A 24,419-nucleotide genomic window follows, 5' to 3' on the forward strand; every position below is an offset into this window, starting at 1 on the left:
AAATAAACTAAATAGATTCAGCGTTTGTTTTTTTTTTTTTTTTCATCGGGGGTTTTTTAAATATTATATTTTTTTCTTCCTTGAAAATTCTACAATTTCCAATAATTTATAAGCGGAAAATTATCATCTAAAACTAGATGTTGCCGATCCCTTATTTTTAACCACAAAAATGTGATTAAACTTTTAAAATAATCAAGGAAGATACGTCATCGGTTTTATTCTATCTACATTTAGAATAACTTTGGTTAAATATATTTCTAAGAATGAAATAAAAAATTTACAGGTCTTTTCTCACCTCAGTCGAATATGTAATCTCTATATATTATAAATGCCAAAGTAAGCATGTTTGTTTGTTTGTTTATTTGTTACGCTTTCACGCTAAAACTAGCGAATGGCTTTTAATGAAACTGTACAGCAATATAGCTGATATATCAGACTAACACATGAGATATAATTTATAAAGATATATTAATTTAAAAAAATAAAAATTAATTTAATTTGACATTACCATTAATTACAGATTTCTGTAAAAATAGTCAATATAAAATATTTCACGGCCATCTTCTCTGATATGCTCAATGAATAATTACTATTAAACATTTAAAAAAATAGAAAACCATACATATATTTTACCTGTGTAAAACAATCCTTACCATTATCTCGTGTGTTAAAGAAAGGGGATAAGCGAGAGCAACCTTTATCATTCTTTACATTTAAACGAAGCGAAGCAGGTGGGTATCACTCTAGTCAGATATAAATTTAAAATCCAGATATATACGCTTTAAGCCTGTTGTTAGTAAATCAAAAGTTAGATTTCAGCCCAGTGGCCTCGAAATTTCGATTGAGCGACCCATGATACATTAATTATTGTTTGTAATTCCAATTCAAAATGAAGAAAACTGGGTTATAATGTTCACCAAAAGTGGTAAAACCTTTTTTAATGAAAAAAAAAATGCATCGCGCATGAGCTGCATAAGCTAAGCATCTCACCTTTCAGGAATAATAACAAAAAAATAAAATTGATCTAAGTAGAAAAGAGTTACCTACCGATTCCCAAAGGTAAGAAAATAAATACTCTATTCATGTACGGCAAATAAATGTGTGTAATTGATAAAAATTTCGGGTTTATTAAAATATCGCGAGTCTGCCGACCACTATAGAACATAAAAATCAACCTATATTTAATGGAAAAAAATTGTAAACAAAGCATAATTATTGATAATTATTAAAATTATTTAAAAAGTAATAATTAAAATCATTATTATCAACATAGGTACTTGATGAAATTATTATTTGAACCAATTTTTATATTTATAAAAAACAAGTGCAAACAGACAATTGACTGAGTTAACTTTTGAAATACCATCCATAAACAGTGTTGATTACTCTATCACATTACACATACATACATGTCACACATACATAACTGTTATCCCCATATAATACATACTATACAATTTACGCCTAATTTGCGACCTCACGGGTAAACAGAGATGTTTTTTGTGAGTTTTACGAAAAAATGTTTCAAACAAAAGTTGGTTATTTTTTATAAGAAAGGTTATTTTTTACATTTAAACTTTTGTTCTATCTATAACGGTTTACAAAACCCAATTGACCTATGTTGATCATTTACGAACTCGACCTCAGTTTTTACGTCCAGAGTACTCTGTAATAATTTCAGCTTGATATCTTTTTTCGTTTTTGAGTTATCGTGTTGACAGACAGACGGACAGACAACCGAAAATGGACTAATTAGGTGATTTTATAAACACCTATACCAAAATTTTGTTCATAGCATCAATATTTTTAAGCGTTACAAACTTGGGACTAAACTTAGTATACCTTGCATATTACATATATGCATGGTATAAAAATTTTTTTAATTAAAAAAACTTAATGCTGAGGTTCTAAAATCGAATAGGTACCACGAATGTTTTTCGTATCATGATTGATGCATGGTATTCCGATATTCCAAAAGAGATATAAATGAATTCTGTATTCTGATCTGCATAACACATCAATAAAAAATTATTGATGTGTTATGCAGATTTACGAATTAGATGCGTATTTACGAATTAATGAGAAAATTAATAATTTTATAAAGGAATTTATTTTAAATTAATTCAAGTTATAAATAATTTAAACACCGCAGGCAATTTAAACTATAAAAAAGTAATAAATATACTAAAAATTAACTGCATTTTAATTTGTTACACTTAATAAAAATAATGTTAAGATAAAACACGCATAAAAACTTTTAAAACTGTCAGCAGTTCAATACTTCCTGATATCTTATTCTCATTTAAATTTAAGCCTTGAAAAAACACATTTGTTTTTTTATAATTCAAAAAACTCATTAAACTAGGTAGGTATTATTTTAGATTTTTTCATTGAAATTTTTTAACAAAGTGTATTTTGAGATAAAATTTTATAATTTCAAAAATACCATTCAGATCTTCTTTTCAGATTTTTTCATGAATTACTAAGAAATAAATATCTGCTTAGCGCAGTTATTAAAGTAAACTTTTTCTCAAATATTATTATTTACGAATGAAATTCCCTTTAATTTAATCTTTTTTTAAATCTCTCATTAAATTTTTTTTTTTAAATGAAACCATTTTTTAGTTCGATTTCCTCAAATTAAAAACAGTAAAAATAGAAGGCTAAAAAATTATAATTTCCGTTTAAAAAGTGTTTTTCTCCATGTACGTCAAAAAAATATGTACCAATTTCTATCTACTTAAAATTAAACAATTTTAAATGGTAGTGAAATTTGGCTAAATTAGAGATCGAAACCAGACAAGAATGTCATTTGACCTTGAAATTAAATTTAAATAACTTTTCTCTGTTTTCGTTTCTGAAATATTAATAATTTACTTCAAAACACTTTAAATAATCGTCTCATTCTCGTAACCAGCAAAAAACAAAACGAAATACCGATTTTCTTACCACAATTAATTGATAAAAGTGAAAATAAGTTTTTTAAATTCAATTTGCGTATCAAAATAAAACCGCAATAATACATTTATAGAAACGTAAACAATAAAAACTCCCATAATTCCATTCACTTTTATTTGTTATTGTTTATAATTATTAAAAGTTTCAATTTCATTCTCAAATCAAAAATAAACAAAAAAATGTGTACTTACGGAATAAACTTTTTTCACCCTGATTTTCCTCCATTGCAAATTTATTTTTATCATCCAATTTTTTATCATCAGCCGGGATTCCACCCATAATTATATTTAGAAATAAATAAAATTTACGAAAAATAATATCACACAACTAAATTTTAAATGGAATGATTGTTTGTTTTTTTATTAATTTTTTATTTTAAATTACGTTTATAAATAAAAAAAAGGTACTAATATTTATTATTTAGACAAAAACAATTGTCATAAAATTGTATTAAATAATTTCATTTTTATTAAAATATTTATATTTATATTTACTATACATTGATGATCGAAAAATTTAACTTTTTAAAAAAAAAAAAAACCGCGCTTTTTTTTAACTTAAAAAAACAAATGAATATCGTAAACGCACTTCAATTATTTATATTCTGTTCGCGTCTGTTATGATGGACGGTGTATTTTTTTTCTTGTATATAAGTTTGGACGACGTATAGTTCGCGTCCGTCGTGTTGTATTTGTATTTGTATTTTAATATACCGGCGTATGTCGGTCACTGACAGACTGCCACAATTGTGAGCCTATGTGAAGAGTATACACGAAATAAAATAATAATGGTGATGTATAAAATTGTTTTATGTATGTATGCGAGTGTTAGTTTAGTTTATAAGAGACGTCGATGGGTGTTTTTAAAAGAGTGGGGTCGTAAGTCGTCTTAACAATTGATTGTTATATTATTATTATTATTATATTTACTATAAATGAAACTTGTTGAAAATTACACAGTTAAAGCACACCTGTTTAAGTACTAGTTATTTTGATACAAAAAACCGTCCGGAAAATGGATCGGCACAACTCACATGAATTGGATTAAATTTGTAATTATTATTAATATATTCTTTATTCATTAAAAGGTACCCTATTGGCAATTTTGATAAATCAAGTATGTAATTCTACTAAATTTGAGTAATAGTTTCAAATTTATGATCAAAATCAAGAATTTGGGGTGCTGGTCCCGGAATTAAGCATAAAAGTGATAGCTAGCGAAAAACTGATCGCAGCTGAAAAGAATAACCCAAAATTAGTGGGTTTCAAAAAAAATTCCAATAAGATCAGATAAAATTTGCAAAATCGAATTTTTTTAACGTGACGTCATCAGAGTCCAAAAAATTTAATTTTGCTCTATCACATCCAAATTTTATCCAATTTTGATAAACCAAGTATGTAATCCTACCAACTGTGGGTCATATTTTTCAAATTTTTGATCAAAATTAACCTAGCTCTAATAGGTTTCCAGAATGTGGAAAGCTAGTACCGGAATGAAGCACATAAGTGATAACTAACGAAAAGCTGGCATCACAGCTGAAAAGAATGACCCAAAATTAGTGGGTTTCAAAAAAAATTACAATAAGATCGTATAAATTTTGCCTGTATTATCCAAAAAATCAAATTTTTGACTTTATGACGTCATCAGAATCCAAAAATTTTAATTTTGCTCTATCACATACAAATTTTATCCAATTTTGATAAACCAAGTATGTAATCCTACCAACTGTGGGTCATATTTTTCAAATTTTTGATCAAAATTAACCTAGCTCTAATAGGTTTCCAGAATGTGGAAACCTGGTACCGGAATGAGGCACATAAGTGATAACTAACGAAAAACTGGCATCACAGCTGAAAAGAATGACCCAAAATTAGTGGGTTTCAAAAAAAATTCCAATAAGATTGGATAAATTTTGCCTGTATTATCCAAAACATCAAATTTTTGACTTTATGACGTCATCAGAATCCAAAAAATTTAATTTTGCTCTATCACATCCAAATTTTATCCAATTTTGATAAACCAAGTATGTAATCCTACTAACTGTGGGTCATATTTTTTAAATTTTTGATCAAAATTAACCTAGCTCTAATAGGTTTCCAGAATGTGGAAACCTGGTACCGGAATGAAGCACATAAGTGATAACTAACGAAAAACTGGCAACACAGCTGAAAAGAATGACCCAAAATTAGTGGGTTTCGAAAAAAATTCCAATAAGATCGGATAAATTTTGCCTGTATTATCCAAAAAATCAAATTTTTGACTTTATGACGTCATCAGAATCCAAAAAATTTAATTTTGCTCTATCACATACAAATTTTATCCAATTTTGATAAACCAAGTATGCAATCCTACTAAATTTGGGTCATAGTTTTCAAATTTTAGATCAAAATTAACCTAGCTCTAATAGGTTTCAAAAATGTGGAGTCCTGGTTCCGAAATTTAGCACATAAGTAATAGCTAGCGAAAAACTGACATCGCAGCTGAAAATAATGACCCAAAACTAGTTATCTGCCACAAAACAGCGATTAGAAACAGAGGCGCTTAGGATAGCGTGGCGTCTGTCACAGAACAATGATTAGAAACAGATTGCGCTAAGGACAGGGAGATTAAGAACGTGATTAATCATATTTTGATTAAAATCTTGGACTCCAATTGATGAAAAAATATTAAGTCGAGGAATTTATTTAAAATACAGAGAAGGAGTAACATAATCGAAATGACTGCGTCATAATTCGAAATTCACGAGACTTGTTAGAATGTTCTTCAAAAAATAAATCATAAACTATAACTCCTATATTTTTGGATATGATTTTCCAAAGACCGGACAAGGCTATGTAAATAGGCACCACGTTTTGCTAAAAACTGAAAATGAAGTAATAACTAATGCACAATACTTCGGCTAAGCCAACTTTCCAAAAGTTGGTTTAAAAAGTTTTAATAGAGAAACTACTATTTCCTTTATAATATATCTGACACTCGATTTGGATAAACTTTACCTTTGGAAAAAGGTTTAGTTTCTTTAGCTACATTTGAACATTGAACAGAGAACAGAAGTCATAATATATTCAAGATTTTTATTATAAAATTTTTTCTCTTAAATAATAATATATCATCCGAGTATTAATTATTATCTAAATCTATTTTAATCAACGCCATTGTAAATTAATGTTAATTTAATTCTCATATATACAATCGTATGGAATTTTAATATTTGCAACATATTATCTGTGCATGGCTTCCATATAATTATTAATAAATAAATATATTGGCAAGATTCATTAATATATTTTCAAATTGGTGGTCAAGTTTATGTACATACGCCACCGGTGGGTGGTAATGATAATGTCATCATTAATTTTGTCTTTATTTTATATAAATATTAAAATGTTTACTTTGAAGTTGTAATAAATTTTTTTATTGATGTGTTATGCAGATCAACGGCTATATAAAAACAAATGATAAACGGTTTTATAAAACAGCTGAAGTATTGGCAAAAATGATCGATTCAAACTCTTTCACTTATTTTAGATAATTCCTTGCATCTTTTGATATGTTCCATTGTATATTGAAGACTAACTGGCAAATACTAGACTGTTGATTCTCCTCTAGCCCCAAACAAGATCCAAATTCGGAAACTCTAGTCCCGACTCTCAAAAATTTTACCCTCCCATGTCTAAGAATTCTCGTTTCTATAATTTCATTCTAAAGTTATTATGATTACAGTTTCAAAACTATATAGTTAAAAATATTGCCTTTAAACGAGACAATAATATCCTATTTCTCGCCTAGCCTTAACTTTATTCAACATCTAAAATCACATGTCACGACTCTCGAAAATTTTATCGAGGCACGACTTTTAACAATATTCCTTAGATGGTACCAATTACCCCACATTCCCCTATTAAAAAAAAGGTTTTTTTATATAATAATTAAGAACGAAATTTTGGCTCCATTTTGAAAATAATCGGTAAAGTTCTTCTTGTTTTAAACAACTTAAGCACAACTTAAGATATATATATATAGGTGATTGAACTCTCCCTTCTCTCTTAAAGGATTATAAAAAATTTGTTAAACAGAATGATAAAAAACGGGAATTTATTTGATACATTTCTCCAGAATTGAATTTGCATAAATTTAACAACCCCTTTTCAAAAAAAAAAAAAAAAAAAAAGCTGCAATAATCAAGATCTTCTTTCAAATAATCAAAACGAATAATTATCGCACCATTAAATAAATCTGCTCTCCCATTTAGAAGCCTATAAATTTGTCTTATTTTCTTTCTTTTATAGTTGCATGTTAATATTTTGATTACACAGAAACAAGGATATTAAGCGCTTTGTTAAAAACATTTTTAAATATCTGTTTCGTAATGTATTTCTAACAGTTGCAAAAATCAATTAACATCCTAAAAATGTTCACACAAATACGCACTCAGTTAAATATTTGATATAAAAGTTCGATGTACTAATATTAAAATTAAACCTATTGCAAAATCAATGATATAATATTTGATTTAAATATTTTTCACTCAATATAACTCATAGATTTAAACAATTAATAATTTTAGTTGTTATATGCACCAATGTTGTCTAGTTAAGAATCCGTTCTCTTAATTAAAAACTAATTTAATATCTATATTTATTTGAAACTAAGCACCTTATAATTCTCATTTTTTCCATTTGTACGCAAATAAAAAATTCATTATTTATTAAATTTAAGTATTCAGCAAGAAAAATATATCAAAACTTATTAAAATTTATAATAGATACTATAAATGAAAAATACATAAAGGTAAACTAATCTAGTCCCAAGTTTGTAACGCTTAGAAATATTAATGATGCGAACAAGATTTTGGTAAAGGTGTTCATAAAATCACCTCATTTGTCTATTTCCATTTGCCTGTCCGTCAAAATGAAAAGAGATATCTTTCTGAAATTTTATAACGTGCTCAAGACGTAAAAAGTGAGTTTGAGTTCGTGAATGGGCAACAAAGGTCAATTGAGCTTATCCTTGGAAACCATTAGAGATAGTATGTGAAAAGTTTTCCAAAACAAATGGAGGCCGAAAGGCTGCCATAATTGTGTTGAGTTTTTAGCTTTCTAATTTATTACAAATAATGCAAGCACTGGCATTCAACACTTTCTATACAGGATATTCACAACAATCAACTCAGTCAATTGTTTTGTTTGACTTGTTTTTAATTACGTGTCACCTTTTTCTTTCCAAATCCTTTTGAAAAATTTCTTTCGGTTAAACTGTTAAATTTTTTGCAAAACAAAATCTTGATGGCCAATAGATAGAAGCAATTATGTGGCGACTTTTATTCCGTATGTCTCAATTAACAGGAAGCCATTTTTCCTATATTGTGAAAGAATGTGCCAGTCGTGTTTGAAAATAAAATTCTGATAAATAGAAAATCTTAACTTAGCAAATTTATAAACAAAGTTTTTGCAATCTTGTTTTTTTTGTAATTTTTTGCATAAAAGCATTTCCAATTATGCCAATCCCAAAAAGATATCAGACAGATTTTCATATTCTTGTAGATTCTTCTTATTGTAATGATCTTGACTTGTTGACTTATTTTAAAGGCCAAGTTTTTTTTTTTTTTTTTTTTTTGTAAATACAACACAATTAAATTATGTAACTTCCTATTTACAAGAAATCAATACCAATATTATTAATTTCCGATTAATTAAATGAGTTAAAACCATAGAAATTTTTTATTATTATTTACGTTTAACAAAACTGATCAATGAAACTCAAATCTTAACTATGATTCGCTATTCGATTTAACGAATCATAATTCTCTTTTATTAAACTACATGAAACACTAAATATTTCCAAGCCTCATGTATAGAAAAACAATTTTAATTCAAAACCTCATCATCGGATTTTTTTTTAAATCTACTAAATTTAGGTGAGGTAGTTGTTAAAGATCCCAAAAAATTTAGGAAGCGTTTACTCTAATCTTTCGTAAAATAAATCTCAAAAAGATCAGCAATGAAAGGCTGAAAAAACTGTCGAAAACCCGAAGGCATGGGTAAAAAAGAAGTTCAAAAAGTTAGAGCTTCAGAAACAATAATAAAACAGAATAAAATTACTTCAAGGTCGGACGTAGTTCGCCAAATAAAGCTCTCTAGACTATAATGGAACTAGTCACGTAATCAGTGTTTCCAGAAGGTTACATTTCTTACATTTTATGTAACTTTTCCTCTGCTTATAAAACATGGATGTAAGAAAAAAATTTGAGACACTTTTTTGTAACTTTAAAAAAAATTATATTCTCTTGCTATCAAAACTAGTTTACAACAACTTTTTTATTTACTAAGTTTTTTTGTAAAAGACCACCATAAACGACTAAGGATTGGCGGTAGATTCAGGACTATTTAAAAAAAAGGGCTTCTTGATAGAATTTGCGGCAAAATTTTTCTCCGCCCAGAGCGGCTAACACCCACGCAATGCCACTGTGAAATTTTCAATGAAATTTTCAGTTAAACTGACAACACTGCACGTAATGCGTGGAGATGATACCAATTCTTCAAAAAGACTGACTTATGTGAGAGAATTCATGCACTGATAGAAAAGGGGGAAGGCCAAAACACACTTAATGTCAGGACCGAGCAGACTGGGAAAACTTTTGAAGAAAACCAATGAGTACTTTTGTGGTGCTACTATTTTTTTGTGGTACTAAAACGCTGATCATTACAATTATTATAAAACGCCGATCATTAAAACAATTATTGCAATCGAATTACACGATTATAGGAATCGTAAGTATATTGTGATGATGATGACAAATATTAATTTTTTTTATTAAATATTGCAAAACAATACGATAATAAAAAACACCTATAAATTAAATCACAATTTGGAGGTGTGATTCACACGTGCGGCCACACTCACACAAACCATACATTTATTAATAAAATAAATAATTTTAATATCTTGTTTTTATTTCATATGTATATTATATTTACATATTACTTATCAAAGCTTTACAATTATAGTAAAAATCTTTTGCTAGAAACACTGACTTCCTCTATACACAGATATACAACTTGGACAAAAGTTCGTTTCCTATATAAGAAAAATATGGGAAATGTGGACATATCTCGCTAAAATGTGAAATATATGGACTGATTCCGCTACAAGCATTCTTCTGAAAATTTCGAGAATCCCACCGAAAAACATTCTATGCGCGCTTCAAAATTCCAATGCGCGCTTACTTCGAAAAATAACGATTGTTTCTTTTTGATACTCAAATTGGATCTTGGCACCGTTTATACCATCGATAAAAGAAATAAACAGAAACCAAACTGATCAATGGTGTCAAGATTTTTACATATTTCAGTGCGATACGGATCATTAAACAAAAATCTATGAATACCAAATTCTCAGCCCTTATTCGAATATTTTTTAGATTTGAATTAAATAACTAGCCCTTACGTGATTTACAGTTTTATATTGATATAAATAGCACTCAGATTTGAGAAAACAAAATTTTAATCGTTATATTTCGAAATAAACGTGAATAAAAATTATCTGAGTGCAGTAGAAATGTTTTTTTGGAAAGATTCTTAATTGCGTCCAGATCCAATTTCCCCAATTTCGCAATTTATTAGCTCTAGACTAAGAAATTATGAATATAGAGGTAGCAATTATAAATTTTTAAGATTTTAATAATCAACTTTAAATATCATGGAAAATTATTTTTATAAATTTAAAGATTATATCATAGGTCTAGGGCTAGAGGACATTTTGGAAACTCATTTTAACAAGAGTAGGTATTTGAGAAACCAGTTGACAATACTTGCAAAAATCAATATGTCAGATCAAAGCACACGCGACAAAACAGGATGTCGGGAAAATTATTTTTGTAGTTATTGAAAGCTATTGAGTTTACTAGTACTCATTCCCGAAAAAGGTTCAAAAATTGTTAATTTTAAATTCATTTTAAGGCTATTTTTTTCAAACCATTTTACTGTCGTCTTAGCAATCAATATTCAGGATCAAGGCGTACTTTAACTAATTTTAGTGTCATTATTTGAATATTGTCCAAAACGGTTATTCTCATCTGGCCCTGGTTCTATTAATTTTATTTGGTTGATGATAAAAAACAAACAAAAATAAACTTAATGTCGACGAATTCAAAAACTGACAATTAACTTAATAACTATTGGAATAGTATTTTTCGATTTAACAGACGAACAAAAATTTATTGATTGATTTGCATAATGTTGTAATTTTTATCCACATTTTGATAATAGTTTATCAAAACTTTTATTAATATCCTCACTGTTGACTTTAAAGCCAATTAGATGTAAAACAAAACAAAAATTCTTGAAATTAGAGTTGCTCAAAACAAAGTCGATCGTTTGAATAATTCTCATATATTCCTCTTTCGAAGAACTTTAATCCAATATTTTAATATGACAATATTGTAAAAAAATCATATACTTCCAAAATAATGTTGTTTCTATGTTGGTGCAAAGTACTTAGACCGGTTTATCTCTACCCAAGTTCAAATACCTTTAAAATAATTCTACTATTGTTTTGAAACCGTCTGATTCATTGTAATTGATCGATGACATAGATAAAATTTACGACAAAGTAATAATTTTTTAGTTTTTATCTTCAAAATCAACTTCGAATATTAATGATTATAACGGCTATGCATACATGTATTTTACGACCATAAAATTTTCCACTCTAGTTAGGCAATAGACTTTACCATTACAGTATAACAAGTTGCCTACAAATATTCATAATAACTACTCATAAATGTTTTTTTTATCCAGGGACTTACAGTGGGTACGAGAATAGGAGAGGCCTCCTAGAGAAGGGGAGGAGCAGCCAAAGCATAGGGTGTAAAGGGTGTAAAGTACTAACTGAGGATAATAAAGACTCTTAATCATTTGTGCAGGATTTTGGAAAATTTGTTTGTCTCCGATTTGGATAAAAATCATTTTCTAGAGTAATTATCCAAAAATCCAAAAAAATATATAAATTACATCTCTTTGGAGATTGTATTAGAAGTTTCTGAAGTAACAATAAGACTCGTATTCGAGGGGTGATATCCAGGAGCAATTTATTCAATTATTACCTTGAAAATTGATCGTTCAATAGCAAAATTACTAAGATTTCCACGTATTTTTAATATTAAAAGTAATTACGACTAAAAAAACATTAAAATGCAGTTCATTTGAAGATTAGATGATTAGTTTAGATATGTCTATAAAATCGCTCCTAAATCAAAGCTTTTCGTACTGAATTTTAAGCGATTTCTCAAAAACTATACTCACCCAAACGTTAACGAACTCGATTTTTGTAATTTTTTGGTCAAAAATAATCTCTTTATACCAAAATTTTGTTTGCCTCCGATTTGGATAAAAATCATTTTTTAGTTAAATTTTAACTAAAAAAATCATAAATCGGTTTCTTTAGACGATTGAATCAGTAGTTTTCGTGTCCTATAACTTTGAATTAATAAAAGTTATTAGGATCCAAAAGACAATATTACATTCCACGATTAGATGAATATTTTTCCAGATATGCATAGATTACACCAAAGTAAAAGCTTTTCGTGCATGGTTTTACGTGACATCTACAAAAACTACTCACTTAATCATTAACTGAATTTCAATTTTTGTATTTTTAGGGTCAATATAAAACCAATTTACCAAGTATTATCAAATTCCGAATCTGCACTAAGTACAAAACCAATAACTCATTATCCTTGAAAAGAAAATTCATTAAAAATATCTTTTTAAAGGTAAAAATCGCTATAGATTAAAAATAATTCACAATAGAAATAAGTAAAACAATAGAAAATCCCATCCCACACGTTGTTCCACGATTGGCTTATGATAATGAATAAATATGTCTGATCTAAATGTCTTTTGAAGATCATTGTATTTATAACTTGAACCATATAAAGGAAAATTACATTCATAATTTTATGACAGCAAAATTATTAATCATACAAATGATCATAAAATTTGTAATTTCATCAGATCTTTTCCGATGATAAATCATAATTTTTATGAGGAAGTCTTTACAATGTACGTCAAATACATAAAAATAAAAACGTAATAAAATTTATTTGGATCCAAAATTAAACAAAATTGGCAGATATTTCACAATATAATAAGCTCATTTAGAACTTGAGAAATGCTTTGGAATGTCTCAAACAAAACATTTAATACATTTTTTTTATTAATGGCAGCGCTTCGATTACAAATCTACTTTATAAGGCAATATTTACACAAAGTGTTGGAAACACACTTTAAAGCAAATATAACCAAAAACTTTTTCGACCAAAAATGTTAAGATAATAAATATGTCGTCGATCAATTGTTTTTATACCATGTTGACCGATTCTCTGTTTGAATGTCTGTCCGACAACGTAGTAACTTAAAAACGAAAAAAGACTGAAGCTGAAATTTTTATAGCGTGTTCAGGACGTAAAAAGTGAGGTTGATTTTGTAAATGAGCAACATAGATCAATTGGACCTTGTTAGAGATAGAACATAAGTATAAACGTAAAAAATGTTCCTTATAAAAAAATTAACAGCTTTTGTTTGAAACTTTTTTTCATAAGCATCACTGTTTACCCATGAGGGTGCAAATTAGGCACAAATTATACAGTATGTATTATATGGGAATATCAGCTATGTGTGTGTATACCATATGTGGCTTCCTAAGAGTGGCTATCTTTCTTTATTTGAGTACATGACGTAAAAAAATAAACGATTGCGTAATCAACATTGTGTATACATGGTATTTCAACAACTAACTCTTGAACCTTGAAGAATAGATACCAAATCGTAACAGATATGATGACCACCTAAAATAGAACTTTGCGATTCAAATTACTTCAAAAAAAATTTTTTTGTGTCAATGATTATTAAAATGTTTTTTATTCACGCCTTTATATAAAAATTTACTTTATTTATAGTACATGAATATTTATTTTAAGTAAAATCATCTTTTATCTTAAGTAAAATTTAATAAGACATTCCAAAATAAATATAGTTTTTACTATAAATTTACTCATCTCTATGTAAGATTAATTTTTTTAAGCTATGACGTACATTCGTATATACATCGTACAAGCATTTTCGTCATTGGTAGGATTTTCTTAAATAAAATTATCTTCATAAAATATTTAACTTTAATTAATATAAATCAAAAATAATATTAAAAATTCTACTTTTGTAAAATATGAGTCATATTATCGTAAGCCCTTTATTGATTTAATAATTAATCTGAATACGCTTATTTAAAAATTTTTTTGTTGGTTTATGGCAAGATACATGCAGTTCGTGTGAACAAATTTTCCTAAATGATAAATCTTCTGATGTACAGATACTATAGACTTGCCAAATAAAAAAAGGCCGTTAACTCAACAGCCAGAAATAATAGCCACTGTTAGTCTAGACTTATTGCTAGTATTTATTGAAAAAACCGATCATATTCCTTTTTTACGCAGCTAAATCAGTCAATATCACCATCAGAATCGGCAGTGAACAGTAGATGCCATCAACCAGAGTGCAACAACGCCTGATAAGTTTGAAAAAATATAAAAAACCACTTACTTAGGCTAAAATCTGCACGGCGATTAACTTGTTTCAAAAGTCGACGACCGAGATGTAATGACTCGAAATTGCGGTGGTTGATAGGCGTGGCGAGTATTATCTTGAAAGATAGATAATAAGCATAGATAACAATCTTTAGTTCTTTCGAGGAATTAAAATCCTCCAGAATTTATAAAGAAATATAATGAGCAAAATGCATAAAAATCTCATATTTAATATGAACAAAAATCGAAATAATAAAATTCCTGCAATTCAAAATTTATTTTTATTCGTTTGGACAGAATTCTTATAATTAATCACATTTTAATCAAAGTTTATCACATTCAATAATTTAATTTTGAAACATTCTCTATTATAATTATCATCTACATAATAACGTAAATCCACGCAAGCGCAAGAACCATCTTTTGTATTTGTTTTTTTAAAATACACTTTAGAAGCTTAAATTTGAAATTTTGAACTCTTAATAAAAAAAAAATTAAACACATTTTTTTCTAAGGTGAAAAAAAAAATAAACTTGTGCTTATGTATGCACAGAAATTTATCACGCAAGAAGTTATGTAATGAATGGGCAGGTGAAATTTACAGTTCACTTTTATTCGACCGAAATTATGCACACAACAATAAATCTCACTAGCAGAATAAAAGAGGGGTCGATTAATTTGTGTACAACAAAAGCGATTGCACTGTAAATCGGCTATTTATGATAAATAAATCCAAAATTAGCCCATTTCAATTTAATCATTTCAACAACAAAAAATTCCATACTTTTAGTACAGTCAAAGATGTAACAGATTAAGGAAAATGAAATCAATCGCTCACTTTTTGCTAAAACCTGGTGTAATTTATTTTATAGGTGTAAAATACCATTCGTAAGCCATGAGTAATTTTTACATGGACTGTTCTATTTAATTAACAATTTATTGTTTATTAAAAAATAGAAACATTTGCGCAATTAACTCATGTTTTACGAAAGATAATTGACACCTAAGAAAAACATTCCACCAGGTTGAGAGGTTTATTTCATTTTCTTTAACTGGTCGATTTTTATAACACTTTTTACTGTACTATTTCTTATTTTCTAAATTAAGGAATCCATAAAAAATCATGCAAACAGAATATTGGAATTGATTAAAGAAATCATCGATAAGGTCAATATCATACCTACGAATAAATTCTGTTTTTTACTCTTTTCTTACATTTAATATAAATCGATATTGATGTTTTAGAAAAACTTAAACAACTAATGAAACATTGATAAATTAACAGAAAATACACCCTGTATATATTATTTATACGTATAACAAAAAAACAATATTTTCCTAATCATAATTTCAAATTAAAATATTTCATTCTCATTTACATGAATTACAATCGGAATTATTTTATAGATTAGAAAATAAATTAAGAGTAGATTTCCTAAACTTACTGTTTGATTCTTTTAATTATCTTTTAGTTTTTATTTATTTAGGCTGAAAGATTTCATTACAATCTTTATCCCCCAATGGGCATTGTGATTTCTGAAACATAATTACATCAGATTATTAAAAACCCCAAAGAAGTTTTATACCAGCACGATTGTTTTTACCTTAATAACGTATTTTATTCCAATTTGTGAAGTACTTTCGACAACCATACAATTACGCATTGTCATATCCATTATTTCTGGTTTTGTATCATCTACGTTTGATGGGTTTTTTATTTCTTCCGTATTTTTAAAATCGCTTGCTTTCAATAACTTGACAGTTTTTTTTTCCAAAGATTTTGGACGTGAAGTCGCTTGTTTGGTTTTGATTACTCGTTTTACTTTTGCTGGCTTTATAGTCCCTAAAATTTAAAAATCAATTTAAATGCGTAATTAATCGCATTACAAAGAAATCGTGACCATTGATAAGCCACGATAACCAGGCTGCTTGAAAATCGAAAAATAACTTATATCGATAAAAATGTCTCAAGCGAAAAATGTTGGGTGTGTAGGCGCACATCTTACGCAGACATTCAACTTGACATTCATTATACATTTCATATATACATGGTATAACAATAAACGAAAGAAACTAGTTTCGTCAAGCACATTAAGTTTAAATATTAAATTTCCTAATTTTTTTGATAATCTATACGCAACGTAACGCACCTATATTATTAGTTCTACTACTAGATACTAGATAGTTCTGTTCTGTAAGTATGAAGTATTTCAACAACAGGCCTTTTCATCATGTCTTAAGCCCAAGTGCAGAGTTTATTTTTCAGACTGAAAGCAATAAGTTGGACTAGGATAGAAGATATTTGTTATTCATTTTATCATATTTGTTTACCCACCCCCCCTCCATTACAATGACTTCCTCTGTCCCAGAATTGAATTTAGAATACTATCCTGATCTGAACTTACTTTTATCTTCATGTACGGCACTTTGACGGCCAGTATTTGCAACTGCAGGTGGATGTTGATTAATGACACCTCCATCTGTAACATTTTCTTTATCAGACTTGCGTGTAGGCACTAACGAAGGTATCCAATTCACCAGTTTGTACCTCATACCGCTCTCACTGTTCTGATTAGATGAACTGCATTGTGCCAGATGAGTGAACGGTGGAAGACAATTTCCTGGCATTTGAAAATTTTGTTCAGCACCAGTATCATTTGAAATTTGATAGCCAGTAAAATATTGAGGAATGAAATTACTCTTATTTGCAGAAGTATCCGAAACACCTGGTGATGGCGTATAACAATTTCCAAAATTATTCATATCCCCTCCACCGTTAGTTGGTACATTATTAAAATATGCATTGTCTTGAAATAATTGCTCATACACATGAGAATTTGTTGTTCGATTACCCAAAAACGATGGTAAAAGAGGTGTTCGTGGACAACGTGCACTATAATCCAATGGAAATCCTTGATTTTTTGCTTCCAAATATTTACGATATTGTAAAGCATACAAAATGCTGTCAATCGTTTGGATTGAATCGTAATTGCATAATTCTAATGCCCCCTTAAGGGTAGCTGCATGTAATTGTGGAAATAAATGGATTAAGCGCATTAAACTTTTATATTGATCGGTCATCATAAATCCAAAATATGGCACAAAATTTTGGGATGCATTATCTACTGTATTTGCTGGGAAATTATTGGTGAATTGTGTCGAATATGATTCGAATGCTGATGAAGATGGTATATTATTTGTAATATTGTTGAAAGTATTTTCCATTTTGATCTATAAAATTGAAAATACATCAATGAGTTTAGCAGCAATAACATGGAACTAGTCCATTTACGGTTGTCCGTCTCTCATCACGATACCTCAAAAACAAAAAGAGATATCAAGCTGAAATTTTTAAAGCGTGCTAAGGACGTAAAAAGTGAGGTCCAGTTCGAAAATGAGCAACATAGGTCAATTGGGTCGTGGGTCCGTTGAACCCATCTTGTAAACCATCAGAGATAGAACCAAAGTTTAAATATGAAGAATGTTCCTTATAAAAAAGTTAACAACTTTTGCTCAAAACATTTTTCGTATACATCACTGTTTCTCCGTGAGGGCGCAAATTATATAGTACGTGTTATATGGGAATATATGTGTGACATGTATGTATGCGTGGCTATCTAAGGGGGACTATCTTTTTTTCTTTACATGACGTAAAAAAAACGATTGCATAATCAACACTGACTATACATGGTATTTCAACAATTAACTCAGTCAATTGTTTGTTTTCACTTGTTTTATTATGTCGACATAAACTTTTGGGGCTTTTTGCCATATATAATATCTTTATTTCTAACGATTCTTAAAGAACATTTTATTCTCTATAATTTTCATAAACTTGACTAGGGGATTTCAGATAAAATCTTAACTAATTAGCCTAAATTAATTATATAATAATTATTAAAAATAGAAAACACTGGTCAGAAATTTATTGGGTCTATTACGTTTTTTAATTCACGTGCAATTAACTATGTTTTAAGGCTCAGATAAATTTTTATTGTCTTAAAATAATAAAGAAAATTTTCATCTAGTTACCTATATTGCACTCCTTTTCGTAAACAATTCAAAAATATTTAACTTTCAATTAATTTTGTATAATTACTTTTATATTTTTGATTTAGCAAATTTTAATTTTTTACCAAATAATATGCTTTGTTGAATTGGTTTCAACAGGCAATTAATATCACACTTCAACGCATAGATAAAAAATATATGCTTCGACGGTATGAGTTCAATCATAAAAAAATTTTAAAAGAATAATATCGAATAGTTTTAATTTTTTTATCTAAAAAATTGCTTAAAATTTTTTTCTACTTACCTCCTTATTAATTTTTCCTGAATCATTAATTTCCGGTGATGTTTCATTTTTAATTTCAGGGTCGATATTATTATTTGCCACATGATCCATCTTTTAATTGGATCAAATTAATATTTTTAAGCAATATATTTGTACTTAAATGTTCTAAATTTTTCTTTATTTAGATTGTCATTAAATTAATTTCCAACAATCATTAAAACATTCAGCTAATAATGTTTAAATTGTTGCGTCATATACAAACAAACAAAATACCTTGGTTATAAACTGAAACAACAAAAAACTGCAAAAAAGCTGCTAAACATAAAGAAAAACAAAAATAATTTAGTGGAAATAAGAAATAATTCTGAGAAATACTAAAAATTTCATATAGACATGTGTACAAATACAAATAATAGGAAATATATTTCTGGGTAAAATTTGGCCTAAAATATTCACACGGCAAGAACATATATATAAGGACGTGAAACTCAGTTGAGAGGGTAGCAAGAAAAAAGGCGCCTATTTGGGCTAGGTCTGATCTTTGGTCAATGCGTACTTTGTACTGCGCATCAAGCTGTCTTTTGATTTCACTTTTTTGTCTTTTATCTTCAATCATTTAGACAGCCTGATGCGCAGTATAAAGTACACAACAACCGATGACTAGACACAGTCCAGATAGGCGCCGTGAATTCCGTTGCGGGCGCTCATAGCTCGGCATCACACAGTCATATATATATTCACAAGTATATTAGCTCTATATAAATGCATTAGGAACATGTTCCCTTATTGATGCACGAGTTAGCTAGTTTCTAGCGTCAAATTTGATCACATGGCATAATTTCAGTGTCATCTAGATAAAAATCAGCGACAAATTTCAAGTTGACTTATCGATCTATGTTATTCCCTAGCCTATTTGGATTAATAACAACACATAGTTATGTTAACATAATATGTTTTTTATTACAATGTTTTATAAAACTGCTTCATACTATCGATTGTAATTCAGTTCGATATAACATTTTTAGCGCAACCGTCAAGTAAGTGATACCAGCGTGAATTAATTGAAGCTTAAATGTTTTCAGCTTTATCGCTGCTTTTTATCTAGATGGCACTCTGATCGAAATTATTCCAAATGATCAAATTTGACGCTAGAAGCTAGCATCAAGCGTCACCATGAAATCGCACCTTAATGCAATAATTTGTTTACGATTACCTAATTATAATTAAACAGTACACCATTCAACCACACTGAGCTTGTCATTGGAAAAAGCCATAGTCATCAACCGTTCGATTTTTTGCCGTGTGGTCAAAACCGTATAGTGTGTAAAGAGCCTTTCCATATCAGTGTCCATAATTAAACAAAAATTGCTAAACACAAAAGGGCATCGCCATAAAATTTAGTTAATTTCGCTCACATCGGCTTTATTACAGTTTCATATATTTGTATTTGTTTGAGAAATCAGTTAATTATATATAAAACGAAAACATCCCGAAAAAATATACCTTTTGCATATAATTAACACCAGTTTGGCTTTAATCTAAATAATTAAATTACAAGTTATTAAAATTTAAATTATGTGCAACATAAAATTTGATTTATTTTTAAAATTTCTCTTCATAAAAGATAAATATATAAATAAATATAATAATTATTCTTAATAACAATAAATAATCACAAAATATCTACATAAAATAAGAATTTTTTTAATTCTTGTTCAAAATCTGAAACTGTTTTAAATGCATATTCTTCATTCATTTCATGTAATTCGATCTTGCCATTTTCATATCCCATTACCTACAAGCAAAAATCAAATTAATTAAAAAAATTCATTCAAAATTAAGAAAACTTACCAAGTGAGTTTTCCTATCATTTTGAATTGGTAACACTTTAATTGTAGAAATTTTCTCTTTAAACGGTATGGAATATATTGGATAAATATCACTGTTTTCTAGATTCCAAATATGTAGAGTATTATTAACATCTAAAGAAAATATACAAAATGGTTTTGATTTTAACCATTGTATTAATTTAATAGAATTTTCTTTTAAATTATCTTCAACACCAAGTAATGTTGTTAAAGATTTCGATGCGTAGCGCGAATGCAAACGAATGCTGCCATCTGTACATCCAACTAAAAAGTATGGTTGATTGAAAGGGCAGGGTTCGACACAAGTTGTTGGTGAGTTATAACCTGAAATTTTTAATAAATTTGTCAAGAAAAAATGATTAAATTTAGAAAATATCAATTTAAAAATTTATTAGTATGGAGAAGAAGAAATTAATTTAAACAGTATGGAGAATTTTTTAATTTTAAGTGTTATTAAAAATATTTATCGATTGTTATAAATGGCGAGCAAAAAACAATGGCGTCAATCACTCGCAGGACTGTTTTCAAATAATTTGGAAATTAATAAAATTGAAGAAAATTAAATTGCAAATCCCGTAAATATGAAACGGTTTAAATTTAAAATATTTAACCATAAAAATATTCGCAAATCGAGTTTTTTTAGTACGCAGAAAGCAAGCCAATGGAGGTTGCACTACAGAAAAAGAAACAAATCCATTTTAAATGTTTCAAATATTCGTAATTAAGTGTAAAAATTTATGTAACTTAAGAACCATCACATAAGCAAATGACCAAACAAGTAATTTTGTTTTTAAATAGGTTCGTTTAATATCAAAGATAGCATAAATTAAAAAAAGATCAAAGGAGATTTAAGACCTTCTTACAAGCTCAACCTAGTCTAAAAAACGCATTGTAACATTATTATCAATAGTTATAAAATTAGATAGTTTTTAGCAGTTCAAAAATGTTAGGACTTATAACTTGAAAGAAGAAAATATTGTTTTATTAAAAAAAAACATTAAACAGGTTCTACCGAGATTTGAACTCGGATCGCTGGATTCAAAGTCCAGAGTGCTAACCATTACACCATAGAACCGACATGTGAAAGTCAAAAAATCTAAATCTAGAAAAAACGCGTATGTTATATTTCGCACTTTGACTAAATTTAGTTATTCCCTCACCAAAATTATCTAGTATTAAATAGGTTCACGATTAGAAACCCAAATACTTTTTGCTAACGACAGATACGATGTAGATTTCATATTGCATTTTCTAAATTCATAGGTTGTCATAAACTATTTAACTAATGATATGCGTTTTTACAAAAGAAAACCAAAAGAAATTGACTTACCAGTATTCGATTCGTATAATTTCGGCGTAACCTTAGTTCCTAACGTTAAACAATGAACAACAAAACCATAATTCGTTGAAATATATAAATGATTTGGATCTTTGCTATCAATTTGTAAATCATAACATTCCAAATCAGTGCTCGTACAGTTTAAAAAATTGTTCACATTGACTGAAATGGACGGAGATAATCGTATTCGACCCCAATAAGCTAACCCTTGAACTAATTGCACTTGTCCTTCAGATAAATTTGATGTAATTACAATCCATATAACTAATTGTCCCCGTTTATTTAACGAACAGACCTACAAATTTAATACAAATTCAAAATGGAATCAAAAAAGTTTTTATTAAAGTAAATTACCTGACCGTATAATGATTTTTCATCGTTAGCTATTGATTTAATGGCTACAACTTCGTCAAGAACCAAATCTTTGCAATCTTCTGGTTCTTTTACAAATGTCGGTGTTCGTAACGTCCAAATATTATCTAATTCATCTTTAACGGTTTTATGATATGAAACGTGCTCCGATAGATCCCAAACACTTATTCCACCATTTTGTAATCCACCAAATATTAAATTCGTTTTCGAATATTCAAAACAAGCTGCAGTCACGTTATCGTTCGAGATTAACAATTTACTCGGAATCGATATATCTAATAAATCCCAGATGCATATTAATGATCTCGCAAATAACTGTTGATCTTCCGGCATGAATTCATTTAAATTCGAATCATGTACAGTTAATATAAATATATTACTCGATCTCGAATATTCGAGTATTCTCATGGGACGATTAATTAAAAATTGTAATGAAGTATTTAACGCTTTGTATCCTATACTAAATGGTAACGTGGCTTTAGTACACGCTTCCACGGTATTCTTATTTGAAAGTAATCTTAGAACTACATCCGAAGTTGATCGTAGGAATATATTTAATTTCTCCATATTAACGATTTTTTGTTCAGCTCTCACAACTGAATCACCTCCAACTCCATTTAAGAAGTAATTACATTCTAAAATATCTTCTATTGTTTTTATTTTGCCACAATATTCAGTTGGATTTTGGGTCCACATATTTTTCATTTCGATTTCATCCGTTTGAACTTCTTCGGACAAATCCTCATCGTTGGTTTGGGAATAAATTTGTTGAGTTTCCCCTCGTCCATAATTTAACATATACATTTCATAAGGAATTGGCAACATTTCTAATAAATTCGCACTTAACGTATCCAGCGTTATCATGCTTAAAATATCTTCACCGCGTTTTCGCATTTTTTTCGAGTTTTGAATTTGTTTTTCTAATAATTGAGCATTTTCAAAATTTATATAATTCGTTTTTTGTTTTACGCGTACAGGTTTTTCATCAAATCCTTCATCCGAAAATGATGTATCTTGAATATTTTTTACATATGAATTTTCACGTTCGATGGCTTCCTTAATTCCGTTTAATGTTTTGGTTCGTTTTGATTCTCTAAGATCATAATTACCCGAATCCATTTTTTTCTCTTCTTCAACATGAAGTTGTTTTGAGATAATGATTTCCTTTGTTTTATCCGGCATATCCTCTTCGGATTCTGAACTGCTTGAACTACTAATTGATCCAATATCTAATTTTTCATCCGAAGTACTTGAAGAACTTGAGGAATGCGACGATGAATATTGTTCGAAATCTGATTCATATGAATCGAAATCGTCCTCGTAATTATAATCCTCTGAAGGGGGACTCTCATGTGCTTTTACCTCAGGCGTATAATCTTTTTTAATCGGGGTAGGTTTACTTTGTGGAACTTTTACTGTATCATCTGTTTGACTAGGATTTCTTAGAATTTTTACTTCACTAGGGCTTAAAGTACGACTTTTAGAACGAATTGGCTTTACTATCTTATCGCTAGTATTTTTAACTGTACGATCTCGTCTTGTGCTATCTGGTGGCTTTGTATCATTTTTTATAAATGAATTTTGTTTAGAGCTTGTTTTTGCAGGAATATATTTCGTCGTTGTAACTCGAGAACTGGTTTTATGCATTGTTTGTCGACTTGTACTACTTTGCTTTTTTAATTCTTTAATTTGTCGTTCATTCTCAATTTTTTTTATATTACTTAACTGTAATGCAGTTGGCCTAGATTTTAGAGTCGATGTAACCGTTTTTTGAACATTTTTTGATGTTGGATTTGATAAAGCTGATGATTTGGTCCCTACGTTTGATGAATTTCTTATTAATCTACTTTTACTATCTTTACTAGTTCCCGTTTTATCATTAACCTTAATTTGAGATCTTTCGCGACTCAAAGAACGCTTAACTACCTCTTTATCATCTACAAGTGATTTTTTTACAGTACGCTTAACACTTGTAGATTGTTTCATATTGACCTAACAAAATAAACA

The 24,419-nt window shown here is 28.6% G+C and overlaps 2 protein-coding genes and 1 non-coding gene across 3 annotated transcripts; all 3 read right to left on the reverse strand.

Annotated features, from left to right (window-relative positions):
* Positions 1-16,018: 16,018 nt before the first annotated feature.
* LOC123298664 lies at positions 16,019-18,692 on the reverse strand. Its single transcript, XM_044880757.1, has 4 exons — positions 18,572-18,692; positions 16,945-17,770; positions 16,144-16,382; positions 16,019-16,075 (listed from the first exon to the last, which is right to left on the reverse strand). Exons 2-4 carry the CDS (start codon positions 17,762-17,764, stop codon positions 16,019-16,021), a joined length of 1,116 nt encoding a protein of 371 aa, XP_044736692.1. The 5' UTR covers positions 17,765-17,770; positions 18,572-18,692.
* On the reverse strand, positions 18,405-24,399 carry LOC123298665 (cytoplasmic dynein 2 intermediate chain 1). The gene is made up of 7 exons (XM_044880758.1): positions 23,382-24,399; positions 22,395-23,336; positions 22,032-22,335; positions 20,685-21,025; positions 20,563-20,628; positions 18,855-18,944; positions 18,405-18,413 (listed from the first exon to the last, which is right to left on the reverse strand). The coding sequence occupies exons 1-7, from the start codon at positions 24,396-24,398 to the stop codon at positions 18,405-18,407; spliced, it is 2,769 nt and encodes a 922-aa protein (XP_044736693.1). The 5' UTR covers position 24,399.
* Positions 21,705-21,776, reverse strand: Trnaq-uug. The gene has a single exon. It is a non-coding gene; the product is annotated as a tRNA-Gln (tRNA).
* Positions 24,400-24,419: the final 20 nt, after the last annotated feature.

Source organism: Chrysoperla carnea, chromosome 4, assembly GCF_905475395.1.
Source record: "Chrysoperla carnea chromosome 4, inChrCarn1.1, whole genome shotgun sequence".
Lineage (NCBI taxonomy): Eukaryota > Metazoa > Arthropoda > Insecta > Neuroptera > Chrysopidae > Chrysoperla > Chrysoperla carnea.